At 36.0% G+C, this 15090-nt stretch overlaps 1 protein-coding gene across 4 annotated transcripts in view; it reads left to right on the top strand.

Annotated features, from left to right (window-relative positions):
- The window catches only part of DYRK1A (dual specificity tyrosine phosphorylation regulated kinase 1A), a 91466-nt gene extending 76592 nt beyond the window's left edge, over positions 1–14874 (top strand). For all 4 annotated transcript variants that reach the window (XM_084528865.1, XM_084528864.1, XM_084528862.1 and 1 more), the window contains 7 exons: positions 618–765; positions 3986–4272; positions 6385–6531; positions 6925–7065; positions 7352–7658; positions 7911–8035; positions 9768–14874. In XM_084528865.1, the coding sequence (XP_084384991.1) occupies positions 618–765; positions 3986–4272; positions 6385–6531; positions 6925–7065; positions 7352–7658; positions 7911–8035; positions 9768–10391 (1779 nt within the window). In that variant the 3' untranslated portion in view covers positions 10392–14874. The remainder of the gene's footprint in view (positions 1–617; positions 766–3985; positions 4273–6384; positions 6532–6924; positions 7066–7351; positions 7659–7910; positions 8036–9767) is intronic.
- Positions 14875–15090: the final 216 nt, after the last annotated feature.

The following is a 15090-nucleotide window of genomic DNA, read 5'->3' as shown; positions in this document are numbered from 1 at the left end:
ATACTTCAGTATATTTAGACTGTTAATGTGCTTTGCAAATGAGCAAATCTTCAGCCTTTTGTCATCGTTTCACATTTTTAGCTATTTGTTTTGGGTTTTTGTTTTAAAACAGTGGTCTAATGCTAGGGATAACCTATTCTTTACAGTAAGGTTTGTTTTTACTATTGGTATTTGTAGCCAAGGCTTGAAGAAAAAGTCTGGAAGGAGGATAGAGCTTTTATTTTATTTTATTTTATTTTATTTTATTTTATTTTATTTTATTTTATTTTATTTTATTTTATTTTATTTTATTTTATTTTATTTTATTTTATTTTATTTTATTTTGTGTTCTGCAAGTCATTTTACAATATTGTTTTTGTTGATTTACTACTTGCATTTGGGTACAATACTTGCCTTAGTCCAGCTCAGTGAAGCCTTTGCTCTGTTTTGCAACGTCACTACAATAAACTCCATGTTATCAGTTGTGGTTTTGTTGTAGCATCTAGGAAGAAAATCAACTGGAAAGAACAAAAGTTGTAAAAAACTTCTGTAATTTCTGGTATGTTTAAAAAGGGTTTTGCAGAATTTTGGAAAGTGAAGCAGAGAGATGACTTACATGTTTGTCTTTTTTCTTTCAGGTTGTAAAGGCTTATGATCGAGTGGAACAGGAGTGGGTGGCTATAAAAATAATAAAAAATAAGAAAGCTTTCCTAAACCAAGCCCAGATTGAAGTGCGACTGCTTGAGCTTATGAACAAACATGACACTGAGATGAAGTACTACATAGGTATTCAGATATTTTTCTTATTTTTTATTTCATCAAATTATTGGTATTTTAGGTTTTGATATATAGTGTAGGGTGCTGCAACTAATGTTTTTGGTGCTAACAAAATGAAATAATACAACTTTTAATCATAGTTTTCAGTGTAAATTACCTTGCATAAACAGCAGATTGCTTTACAGCAGGACTAGATTTAGAAGAAAAACATATAAAAAGTTTTGGGATAACAGATAATATGAAATAAGTAGTTTTATGGCTAGCTTGTTCATTATTTTTTGATTGTGCTTGTTTGAAAAGCTCAAAATTTCATGTAACAAAACTGAGATAAAACTTCTGTAATAGTTAAGACTTGCCTGTTTAGATCTCAGAAAATATTTCTAAAGCTTATAATTCTGACTGTTCCTGTAGACTGTCATGCTATTCCTTGAGGTTATTATCGTAATGCTAATTGAAGTTTGTAGTCATGATGAAATAAGTTGGTCAGCTCAGGTAAAAAGTTTATTAAATCCTGTCTGTTCTCTGAAGTGGAGTATTGGGCAAAAATGTGATGGAAGGACAGCATGTTGTAAAGAGAGATGGAAAACTGTGAAAGATAATAATTTAAGAAATGAAACTGATTTTAAACATTTTTATCTTAGTTTGCAGGAGTTGAAATACTAACAACTGTACTCTTCAGGTTTGCATGTATATGTTGGATCACTAATTTTTCTTTCTGCACTTTATAAAGAAACCCTTAAAATAATGTTAATACACATGGCTGTTAAATTATCTGATGACTATTCAGTTACATTTTCACTTTTTTATGGAGTATTATCTTTATAAAACATTTTATGTATACAGTTTAAAAGTTTTTAGTGTATTTTTAACTCTATTAGGAACATGCCTATATAAAACAGAAACTAAACTTTGCACCCTACTATATCAAAAAGATATTTCAGGAATGTTAAAGACAGAAGCAGTTTCAGATTAATATGGGGCAAATAAGAAGACTATAGCCATTGCTGAATAAACGAACTCTTGAAGTTTTAGATTTTTAGAAAGTGTATATCACCACATAAAATGAGATTTGACTAAAACTTTGTGTATCTAACTGTGTGACTTAACAAGAGATGGTTTAACATAAAGCACAGTATTTAAGCAAAAAAAGAAAGAAAAAAGATAATTTCAAGCAATAGAGAAATGAAATCCTGCTTTTGTTTAGCAGACACAACTAACTATAATAGTTTTATGCTTGTATCCAGTTGATTTCTGAATCTGTTAAGATACATTTCAGTAGTTCCCCTTTTCTTTTTATCACGGTATTTAACAAACACTGGCAGTGTTCGTAAAGGTCAAAAAAAAAAAAAAAGGCAAAGAGATCATGTTTTGAATGAATACCATATATTGCATGAGATGCCTAAACTGACATCTATAGGTGCTTCACTTTACCGTTGCATAGACTTGCAGGTGCATGGTGCTGAGAGTGGCTGAATAATGCTGAAAGCATTGCAAGTATTACAACACAGTGTGTGGTGTAAAATGAAGACTTCAAGATGTGTGTGGTTAAGTTAGGAGACTGGACTGCAGGATACAGATTTTTACCTTGATTTTTAATGACATAAAGTGTAACTGCTTGTACTTCTGCCAGGTCTTCTCTAGTAGCTTCTAGAGGAGTGTAAGAATACATTACGGTATTCAAGTTTCAAGGTAGCAGAGTGGAAGATAAATGTTCAAATGTGATGTCTTCACTGCAGGAAAGGTTTGGGAAGTTCAGCTCTTACCCAGACTATTTGAGCTGTGTGACACTGCAGGTGGTACTGGAAGAGCTGGCCAAGTAGCTTGCTGGTAGTTGAAAATTAGTCAGAGTATGTGGTGTTTCTTGCCAAGTTGGCAGGTTCAGCGAGGTGCTGTGGGGAGGAAGGGGTATATGGTGCAGGAGGACCACAAGGACATGAAAAGGTGCTGGTGCTTTTGTGGTGGTAGGGTATTGGAAATACATTAAAGATGAGAAAATGCAAAAGGTCTAAATAATGGAAATAGACAGGAATTGGCATCAGGATGGAAGCAAATGATATCATTACAGGTTAGTTGTGAGGGACACGTGAATAACTGGATAATAATAATGAGGAAAATAAAACTTGCTGGGACACCATGTAATTACCTTATCTGAAAGTCTGAATGCTGATCGTGCTAATATTGGTTCAAGATTTTATTGTGACAAAGAGGGGCTGTATTGCTGTTTATCTGAAGATTGCAATGTTTTTTTTTTTTTCCTATTTAAATTTTCTTCTGCTTGCGGAGACCAACCTGAATAAAAACCCTGCTTGCTTCTAAAAAGATGATTTTTTTTTTCACGTATTTCATGAAACTGATTGATTAGACTTGGATTGGGTTTGTTGCTTTCATAATTTTGAAATTATGTCTGGTTGAATGTAATGCCTTTGGGATCGTGATTGATTTTATTAATTGAAGTAGTCTATTGAAGACATGATTTATAAATTGCAATAATATGTTTTAAATTACTCTGGCATTCAAATAATTTCTCTGTAAATGTAAATTTCAAATGTAAAGGGAATTACTAATACATAATTTAATCCAAAGTGTGATATCTGCTTTATTGTTGAGAATGCTATTGTATGTACACTTTTTTCCAGTCTGCTTGGACTTAAATACAATTTTAGTTTTAGGAGGGTGGAGAAATGAACTCTTCACTGGAAAAGGCCCAAAGTCTCGTGATTAAGATTGTTTTGTGCTCAATTTGTACTGCTGCTTGTCTTTTTTGCTGATGTTTTTACTTAGATAGGGCTGTTGCTAATTTATTGAAGACAAAGATTAGTTGTGAATATCGCTGTAGTCCTCCACTTAATCTGAATTTAATGTTGTTTGGAATTCTATGTTATTTTTATTTACCACGATTTTTTTTTTTTTGCCTTTGCTAATAGGGGACTGATATATTCATTTTGAAAAATCTCTCTTCTATATTTTAAATCATTTTTTTGGCTAATGTAGCTTTACCGAGTTACACCTGAGGACACTTAATATATATGAAGAAATCCAACAACCCATACCCTGGGCATAGCAGAAATGCTTTATAAATAATAATAGATCTAGAAAAAAAACAACACAATATTATCTTACAGGTCAATCTCCTGCATATTGACTGAAACATTGAAGCTTTGTATTGTAATTTGTATGTAATACGTACCACACAGCATATGTATTAACCATTTTCTTCTCTTTTTTAAAGTGCATTTGAAGCGCCACTTCATGTTCCGAAACCATCTCTGCTTAGTCTTTGAAATGCTGTCCTACAATCTGTATGATCTGTTGCGGAACACCAACTTCAGAGGTGTCTCATTGAATCTGACAAGAAAATTTGCACAGCAAATGTGCACTGCACTGCTTTTTCTGGCGACTCCTGAACTTAGTATCATTCACTGTGACCTAAAACCTGAGAATATCCTGCTCTGTAACCCCAAACGAAGCGCCATCAAGATTGTTGATTTTGGCAGTTCATGTCAACTTGGACAGAGGGTGTGTATTGGTAGAAATTCTAATTAAGCTGTTACTGGATACATGTGATAAACTTTCCATCTTTCTTTTCTCCTTGATTATATTCTTATGCGATATTAATGAAAGTTGCATCATCACTTGATTGTAGAGGTCTGCAGTGGTGCAGTGCTCTCAAATATAATACTTCTTTATTATTTTCTTATCCCATGATGCATTTAGTTTCTTCCACTTTAATATGTTACCTATTTAGAGGGCCATGGAGATAAGACACTATCTGTGAATTGAGACAGTATAGTATAGTATTTGGCTCTTAAAGATACTGCTTATAACTAACCCCATTTTTACAAACACTTTAGTAAAACTGTGGGAAGATTGGATTGAGTTCACTGGTGTTACTACTATGAGTAAAGATGCACACATGCAAAGTGTTTCCAGGACAAATCCAGGAAAATATTTTCTTTATATTAGGGTAGATATAGCCTAATCAATAACTGTCCGACATATTTGTATTTGTATCCCGTTGTTTATGTACTTTGAGGATGAGTGCGTTTTTTATTTGAGCTGTTAGTTTCTGTCTAGCATAGTCAACTAGCTCTGTATTTACTTCAAGAAACATTAAAGTATATACAACAGCTATTAAAACCATAAGCAATTATGCTTGGATGCCAAAGACCGGATTCTTTAGGAAAAAGAATCGTATTCCTCAAATGTTTAATTTGCACTGACAGTTCATTGAAAAGTTCATCAGGACATACTGTTCATTGTGCACGGTATAGTCTAATAATACCAATAGACACATTTTTGGTTGAATGAATCCTATTTTTGATGGAATGATTGACTGCCAGTATTTAGGGTACCTTAGCTTTATTTGTTTGCACTGAATACAGATTGTTAGCTAGAGAGGTAAAGAAACTTCTGTAGACAGAAATTAGACTTCCACTTTTTTTTTTTTTTTTTTATTCCTTGAAAAGAGGCTTTTGAACCTTGCCAGGTCAGCTGTGTGCCTGTCCTGTGGTGGTTTTATCTATAAATTTATGAATGATAATCCTTGATATTCTTTTGCTTTGAGAAAACTGGGTATTAAACAAACAAACAAAACACCTGCTAAATCAGACTTGCTGTAAATCTGCAGCAATTGCAAAAGAGATGTCAGTTCAAGAAATATGAATAGTAATAAAGAAGATGATATCACTTTATGAAGAGAATTAAAAAACTTAATGGATTGACTGAGTAGAAAGTAGTGAGGCACAAATTTAGGATTAATACAGTTCATTTTCTCTATTAAGTAGAGATATCTGAGCCTAGGAAGAAAATGAAGGGAAGACAAATGAGATCTAGATTGTATAGGTCAATAATAAGATAATTTTGAAGTGCTAGGAAGCACAATTTAAAAAAAACCTTTGTGCAATTTCACAGAAAATGGAAGTAAGTAAACATTGGCACCTTTGTGGAAAGTGCTTGATAAAATTTTGTGTTAATTAAAATATAAAGTACAGTTCTGTTTGGAATATTTTTCTTTGGTTGCTTTCTTTTTAAGGGTTTTGGAGATTTTTTTTTTTTTTTTTTTAAGATCTTTCTTTTTTGTTTGTTTTGCTTTGTTTCTTTTTGTATATGCTTATGTTTAAGCCAGTCTTCAGATCTAGGATCAAGACTGAAATTTCTGACTTGTGAAATGAGCTGGATAGTTGGGGGTGATTCCAGCTGGAATCACCTGGTAATTTCATTTCATGACAACAAAATTGTTGATTTTGATTTTTTTTTAATTGTTGGTTTTGTCTGAAGTGTTATGTGATTCTGATGTGGCTTCTGGAATAGTTTTTATTTGAACGTTACCAAACGAAAATTCTGTTGTACAATTATCTGTAATTGCATGAGATTACACTCATCAACTGTAAAGTGTTGTAATTGTGAGTGAATTTGCACTTTTTTTTTGTGAGCAAGAGTTAGTATTTTTCTAATAATTAACATTTAAATATTTTTTATAAATTTGTAATATGCTTTTAGTATCACTAATACCTTGTCTTTGCTTTCCCCACACTGAAAGTGTATTTTATTGTAATTCTGTTTCGTAATATAGAACCATAATAATGCTTTTTGGATGCTGTGTATTATCTTCAAATGCTTTTATTTCAGATATACCAATATATCCAGAGTCGTTTTTATCGATCACCAGAGGTGCTACTGGGAATGCCTTATGATCTTGCAATTGATATGTGGTCCCTTGGGTGTATTTTAGTTGAGATGCACACTGGAGAGCCTCTTTTTAGTGGGGCAAATGAGGTATGCAGCTATTATACAGTACAAATAATTTGATCTTTTTTGTTCATTCTGATAATGATACTCATCTGTTATTATAATGGTTAAATTAGGGAAGTCTAATAATTCTAAAATTCATAAACATCAGTAATAGCAATGTCTTTTGTTAGAATTCTAAATTGCCTGGTAATAACTTTATGTTTTTGGGTTCACTTCTACTCTGATCTTCCCCACAGCTCCTTGTTCACTAATTTATTTAGTTAATATTGAACTTTTATTAAACTTGAAATTAATTCAGAACTTAACTAGTGTGGGTAGTTAACATATGCTACCCACGTGACTGTAGAATATTGGACTCCATTGCACTACTCATCAATATGTCCCATGTTATTCATAAATATTCTTCCTGCGGAACAGGTGGATCAAATGAATAAAATAGTGGAAGTTTTGGGGATACCGCCTGCCCATATCCTTGACCAAGCACCAAAAGCAAGGAAGTTCTTTGAGAAGTTGCCAGATGGCACGTGGAACTTGAAGAAGACCAAAGATGGAAAAAGGGTAGGTTATATAATTAGGATGACAGTATGGACTATCCCTTTAAAAAGAATAAATTAAAAAATGGTGACATATTACTTTGATTTACATTGTCTTACTAAAAATGTAGCTTTATTGTTACTGATTATTATTCTGAGTTGTAAGACGGGTTGATTAAGTAACACTTTCTATAGTGTTGAATAGTTTCTTCCTTTGATTTGACTGCTTCACTTTTATGGCGTGTTTAAACTACGCACATCCAAGGCTTGGTGTGTAACTTGATTTCAATTAATTTCTAATTTCTTAACAGGAATACAAACCACCTGGAACTCGTAAGCTTCATAATATACTCGGAGTTGAAACAGGAGGACCAGGTGGACGTCGTGCTGGGGAATCGGGTCATACTGTAGCTGACTACTTGAAGTTCAAAGACCTCATCTTAAGGATGCTTGATTATGACCCTAAGACACGAATTCAACCTTACTACGCCCTTCAGCATAGTTTCTTTAAGAAAACGGCAGACGAAGGTACCAACACAAGCAACAGTGTGTCTACGAGTCCTGCCATGGAGCAGTCACAGTCTTCAGGAACCACCTCTAGTACATCTTCAAGCTCAGGTGAGGTTTTCTTATTAAATTATATTTCCTAATCGTGTCGAAGGAGTCTGTCCCAGATGACAGAGTTTTGTTTGGCATTTGTTTCTTGGCTGGATCAAGTAACTGCTCCAATGAAAAGTTATAAGTAGATTTACAAAAATTTGAGTGATAGGTCCTCTGTTTTTTATCTTGAAGCTATTTAAATCTTTATGCCATCATTGTTCTACAGCTTACTGTAAATTTTGTATCTCTTGTGCTGCTGTGACTTTATAGGTGGATCTTCTGGGACAAGCAACAGTGGAAGGGCACGGTCAGACCCCACACACCAGCATCGACATAGTGGTGGACACTTCACTGCTGCTGTTCAAGCTATGGACTGTGAAACACACAGCCCACAGGTATGCACAAGTAGAGCTTTGTCTGATTTATATGTATGTTTTTTTTTTTTTCCTGAGAATATTAAATCCCTAAAAGTAGTTGTATTAGGTTTACATGGCAAGGTTTTGGAACCGGGGAGGTGTGGGGGTGACCTCTGTGAGCAGAGCCCAGCAGCTGCCCCATGTCAGAGCAGAGCCAGTTCCAGCTGCTCCAAAAGGGACCTGCTGCTGGCCAGAGCTGAGACAGGGAGTGACACTGGGTGGGCCTCTGGGAGAGCACGTTGAAGAAAGGGGAGGGAGTAGGAAAAGTTGCACAACAGCAGCTGGGAGAGAGAGGTGAGAAAATGTAGAAATAACCCTGCAGCCCCCAAGGTCACTGCAGCAGGAAGGCAGGAGGTGCTCCAGGTACAGAGCAGCAGTTCCTGTGCGGCCTATAGAGAGGCCCCTGGTGGAGCAGGCTGTCCCCCTGCAGCCCATGGGTCCCACATGGAGCAGATCTCCACGCTGCAGCCTCCCGCCTTGGAGGACCCCCCGGTGGAGCAGGTGGATGTGGCCTAGAGGAGGCTGCAGCCCATGAAGAGCCCCCACAGTAGCACGCTCGTGTTGTGTAGTCTCCTTCTTGGGTAGTCCTTTGTATTTTTATTATTGTATATTTGTTAGGTCATTCACTTAGTCAAAAGTACTGTAGGTAGCTGTAAAAATTTCCAATAAATTCTGTGGATGCAAAGGTTTTGTATGAGTTGCAACATGCCAGATGGGGCTGTCACCTTATACAGGGCGTAAGGGTACACAGAACTACGTATCTTCCAACCCAACAAGTCTAGCTTGTACTTCAGTGAACTCCTGCGCAAGTTCTTACTTCCATCTCACCATGTTCATATGCTTCACCAACATTATGGCTGGTGAATTATGAACTTTATTAGCTACAAATGATTCAGTAATTTCATTTTCTTAATACAGATTAGTGGTAGTGCTAGGTTAATGGTTGGATGTGATGATCATGGAGGTCTTTTCCAACCTAAATGATTCTATGATTCCATTCTATTCCGTTCTATTGTATATTACCGTAATTTGTTCCTGGAAGAGCATTAACCGAAATGTTGTAGTGATTTACCCTTTCTGTTCATCCCTTTTAAAGTTGTAGAATCCTTTTTACAGGCATTAAGCAGTAGCCACCATGCATTACAGTCATGAAAAGAAGAGAATATCATACATGCTTCTTTGCAACTGACAGTTTCTTCTTCTCCCAAGTAGACAATTTAGTTTATTCAACAAATGGCTGTGTAGCTAGATCTTGCTACTTTAATAATCTTTAATCAGCAGTGTTCTTCCAGAGGTGTGGGTAGTACTCCTCTAATAGTGTTGATAGTGTTCAAGATATGAACTGCAACATACTAATTTAGCATGCTAAATGTATCCAGAGGCCCTAGTCACAGATTAAGGCCTTAATGTTTGTACAACACCTAGAACCAATGTGTTGTTTAAAGCTGCTTCTTTAATTTGGTAGTAAGGTCACATATTGGACTTTCTTTAACTGTTTATTTGGAAAAAAAAAACAGAATGCAACCTTTTTTTAAAGCTATATGTAGAAACATGCTCTTTAACTACCTAATTATATTTCTAGACTAATTTTGAAACTGCAAGGATTGGTTAACTGATTCAAAAGTTAGCGGAAACATTAATAGCTTAATGTCTCTCATAAATGGATAGACTTGATTAATCGTTCCACTTTTTGTTTCGCCTGTTAACATAGGTTCGACAACAGTTTCCTCCTCCAATTGGTTGGACAGCCACTGAAGCTCCTACACAGGTCACTGTTGAAAACCATCCAGTTCAAGAAACCACCTTCCATGTAACCCCTCAACAACAGAATGCATTACATCATCATCACGGAAATAGCTCTCACCACCACCATCACCACCACCACCACCACCACCATCATGGACAGCAAGCCTTGGGTAGCCGGACCAGGCCAAGGGTCTACAATTCTCCAACAAACAGCTCCTCCACCCAGGATTCTATGGAGGTGGGCCACAGTCACCACTCCATGACATCCCTGTCTTCCTCAACTACTTCTTCCTCTACATCTTCCTCCTCTACTGGTAACCAAGGCAATCAGGCCTATCAGAACCGCCCAGTGGCTGCTAATACCTTGGACTTTGGACAAAATGGAGCTATGGACATGAATTTAACAGTCTACTCTAATCCACGCCAAGAAACTGGCATAGCTGGACATCCAACGTACCAGTTTTCTGCTAATACAGGTCCTGCTCATTACATGACTGAAGGACACCTTGCAATGAGGCAAGGAATTGATAGAGAAGAGTCTCCCATGACAGGAGTTTGTGTTCAGCAAAGTCCTGTGGCTAGCTCGTGACTAAACTGAAACTAAGTTTGTTTCTTGTGTGTTTTTATAGAAGTGGTGTTTTTCCAAAAACAAAGTGCAAAGCTGCTTGAATCAGAAGGAGATAAACTCACTGAACCGCTACAGGAGGGCAAAGCTGACTATTTTTTTAGACTTGAAAAGATTGCAAAGGGACAATGAAGTTTTTTTTTTTTTTTTTTTTTTTTTAAGAGCCATGTCCGGACCCACCTTAATGAATAGCTTAGTGGTGTTCACCTTTTGCTTCCCCCATTTTAACTTGCCACAACCTAGTCATAGTTTGTTTTTTGGGGGGAGGGTGTTTTTATTTTTTTTTCTGTCTCATTCAACAGGGGGCTATTGTTAAAATGTTGGCTGTAGTTGCAAACTAGTTTCTTTTTAAAGACATTGCACATGATTTATAAAGAGGCCCTTTGAAGATTTTGGGTGGGAGGGGAGTGAGTAATATATATATACATATATTTTTTTTTAGTTCCCCAAACAAACATGGGCACAGAAACGCAGTACTGTAAGGAAGAGGGACCTTCAGATTACACAAATATATATCCTTCAGTTGTAAAAAGGGACGGTTGTAATGGAGTTTGTAAGGCACATTAAGCATGCTAAGTGGCGGTGATCAGAACTCTCCTTATCTGAATCTACTGAGGATCAAAGCAGCAATTGTAATGGGATTCTGTGCGTCTCATATTTTGGAGACCACAGTCAGTTAGTATTGAAATATGACTGGTTTCATAACTAAGGTGCACTGAGAAGCAATCAACGGGTCGGTCCTGGCCAGTCGTGGGGAGGTCTAAGTGGTGGTCTTTGGGAAAACCTTTGGCCTTATGGATTTGGACTCTTAAGTTAGAAGAGCCTACCATTTCAGATGCAATCACTTTTGGACATGCTTTTGCAGACAGTCCTTAATGCTGAAAACACAGAGAATGGGTAATTCAAGAGGCCTTTCTTTTAAAATAGACTTTTGTGACCCACTTATTGTAAGGTATTGCAAGGTCACTTTGCGTGTGTCATAAAGTTGACTTCCTTATTGGTTGAAGGTCACAGGAGTAGTGGTTTGCGTTTGATGGAAATAGCTACAACTGTGTCCCTTCCTGCTTTTTACTTTTTTCTTTTGCTTTTTCTTGGCACGTGGTTTCTCCACCATTACTTCTGCACAAAGACGTCTTCTGTTCATCCTGAACATTTTTAAAAATGCAGAATTTTATGTGACTGCTTTTTTGCCTCACAATTATGCTGTGAATTTTACAAAAATTTATTTTCTTTTTTGATAATTTATTGTACCAAAGCTGTTTTTATAGCACATAGATGTCTGTAACCAATAATGTAGCAGTTCTGCACTTTGACACAAGGTGTAACTAGACCATTTTTAAATGTCAGTTGAGAATTATGGCTGTACTATTGCTTAAACAAAACTGGAACTGTTGTTGAATTCATAGCCAATACATTTACAGCAATCTGTGTACTGAACATAATAGATTGACATCTACTTCAAGACTATAACATCTGTTACGTTATAAATGTGTTCAGGCTTCTGAAGGTAAAAGGGACACTAGATCCAGAAGCTATGAAACCAGCAGTTGATTCTTGTATTCCTTATTAACATAATTGTAAACTTGAAGGCAAGACCTTGATTGCATGAACAGGTCCAAAACAATAGTCTGAGTAAAGCAAGACACTCACATGAGACCTGAGGTTAGCAGGCTGTATTTAACAGGTGCCTAATTTTTGGGTAATGCTGCCTTAATATAACACAGTCAGCTTGGCAGTTGCGAAATTTATGGGCCCATTCAGAGATTTAGTTGTATAAATAAAAGCTCAGTGAAAACCATCTGAAAGAACGTGGGCAATTCAGTGACTGCCCATCCCAGATTAACACTGTTTGCCCATTATATATTACAGAAGCAGTGATCTACCTCTGCCAGTAAGCCCTTTTAAAAGTTAATTCAGCAGAAAATTCAGAGTTCACACTGGTCAGTTCCACGTGGCTAAGTAATATTTTTCAGACTAAAAGGTGGACTTTTTAATATACTTACAGTGGCAACACAGCAGCTGGCTACCATATAGATGGGAATGAATACTTGGGATTACCATTTTTTTTGTAAATCACTTTTTTTTTTTTTTTTTAAATCAAGTGATCCATATTTCTTTTGTATCGACATGTCAACCCTGTGGATGAAAGTGTTTTTTTTTTTTTTTCCTGTTTCTTTTCTTTTTTTCTTAAACTCAGTAATTCAGAGAAGTTTACAGGAATTGGAAGGATGTCACCTTAAAAACAGGATGCTGAGTTCAGCAATATACAAAGGAATCCAGTACTTGCTGCTGTCTAGGAATATAAGGGTAATACGAAATCTGGGTAATTTTTGCGTGCGTGGGTTGCCACACCTTAGCAAGCGCCAAAAATGAAGCAGTTTAAAAAAATATCTACATAAAGAAGAAACCACAAAATCCAGTGCTTCTGCACACTGTGTTATGTTACAGTCCAGTTTTGTGTGCTTTACTACACAGTTTGGTTACAGGACTTCTGTGCATTGTAAACATAAACAGCATGGAAAAGGTTAAATACCTGTGTTCAGATTGTAAGATCTAGTCCGGACTTGCTGTGTATATTGTAACGTTAAATGAAAAAGACAAGCCCTTTGTATTATAGTCATGCAGTCTTATGTATGATAAACAGTTGAATAATTTGTCCTCAGACTCTTTACTGTGCTTTTTGAAAAAAAGAGTAATTTAAGAAAAGAAATGTAAACATAGTAAATCTTCCTATGCAATTAACCTACTCCAAGCCATGGTATGGTAGGTATGATTATACTATAATATGTAAATATCAGATACATTGAAACAGACTTAAAAATATGAAAGTAAAAGTTGGAGGCGTAATGGATAATTTTGAGTTTTTAATTGAAACAGCAAGGTATACAAATCATTGATGTATGAACACAGCTCTGCTTGATTCTGTTTGACTGTATTTGTAGTTTGAGTTGTTTATATTATCATCTGTTAGTTTGAATGTTCTTATACGCACTGCAGCTTTCTACCTAATACAGACTAGCTGATTTTAAGGCCAGAAGTGACCATGGTAATGAAATAATCTGACTGGCATGCCATTCATTATCTCTAGGATTCAACCTAGTTATTTTTGCATCATGAAGTCTGTATCTTTTGGGTGCAATAGAACATGCTTTTTAAAAAAGATAGCCAGTTTCCATATAGGTTCTTCAAGCGTGAGGATTTCTCCATGTCTCCTGAGTGATTCAGCTAGTTCATTTTCCATGCTCGTAGTCCTCCTTTGGTTTCGGAACTGTTTAGTTACAGCTGCTGGCCACCGGATAGCTAGCCGCCTATTAGAAGAACTAATAACTACTCTAGGTTTAAACTCTTTCACTTTATTCACATAAAAATATGTTAACTTTAATAACCTATGTAGATGGAGTTCCTTATATCTCTAACTGTAAAGCTTTTACGGCTCTTCTGAAACTTCAGATGTTTTCAAATCCATTCTAACGCGTGGACGTGAGAACTGCATACAGCATTCTGGTAGTAACTTCGGTATTGCTGTGTGCGTGTAGTATGTGCAGGTACATTCTTGAACCTTTCAGTTTATATCTTTGCTTGTTTGTTTATACCTCCAAGGATTGCATTTTAAAATCTTTCAGTCTCAGTTATTTGCATTAAAAGATTGTAAATTTTAGATGATTATCCATTATGATTCCTAAGTCCTTTTCAGAACTGCTGCTCTTCCAGGATGTAGTCTTCCATCCTGTAAGTATAATGATGTCTGAATGGGACTGGTTTACAGAAGGCTTGGATTCACCTATAGATGTGACTTGTCTCTGTTGTTTATCACTCTACCATCATCTTCATTAAACCATCGATAAGCTTATATTTTATTAACTGAAAAATCTTAAACTGCTTTGAAGATAAATCCTGTCAAACATACCTTTTTTAACGAGGGAATTATCTAAATCCATAACCTTCTGACACAGAGTGTTTAGTATGTTCTGTGTTGATTTATAGATCAAATTATGTTTCAATAAGATTATTGTATGGAACTTCGAACTAGTATGGAATTATCTTTCCAGTTAAAATGGCACGAGTAACTAACTACAAAGTAGAGTTATTGCTGAGAATTGATCTCATGAGGATAGTTTGTATGTGATCCAGCATGACTGTGGCGAGTGATGTATTTTTATTTAGAAGAGTGGATATTAGAATTGTGCAATGTCTTACGGCTGCCAAGCAAAGAAAGATGCCTTGCCAAATTGTAGTTTCCTGTTATATATCCCTGTTTCTTTTTTTTTCATTCTATATAAGCAACCTCTTGTTGAAAACTTTGAAACTGGGATTTATTTCTCCACCTCGCAGTGACAGTTTAACTATTTGTTCCCTGTTGATTAAGATGCCTTGTTTTTATTTCAACAATTCTCCGTATTAGCCTTATCAAATATATATGATCTGCCTAGACCCGAGAGGATATGCACTTTCTGTTGTTTATCATGTTTTATGCTAGATGTTAACAAAGCATCACTGAGTTAAATCACAAAACAGTCACTGTGACTATCCTGGAGAACCTGAACGATGCGAGGATGTGATATGCTTCATAACCAGACAAAGGTTGAAGTTAAAATTGTGCACTTGAGGCTCCTCAGCTGAATGGCAGAGAGAGAATTCAATCACTTCAATCAATGTTCAGAGG

Source organism: Aythya ferina, assembly GCF_964211825.1.
Source record: "Aythya ferina genome assembly, chromosome: 1".
In the NCBI taxonomy this organism is placed as follows: domain Eukaryota; kingdom Metazoa; phylum Chordata; class Aves; order Anseriformes; family Anatidae; genus Aythya; species Aythya ferina.
The sequence above is the reverse complement of the archived record's forward strand: the minus strand, read 5'-3'. Positions and strand labels throughout refer to the sequence as shown.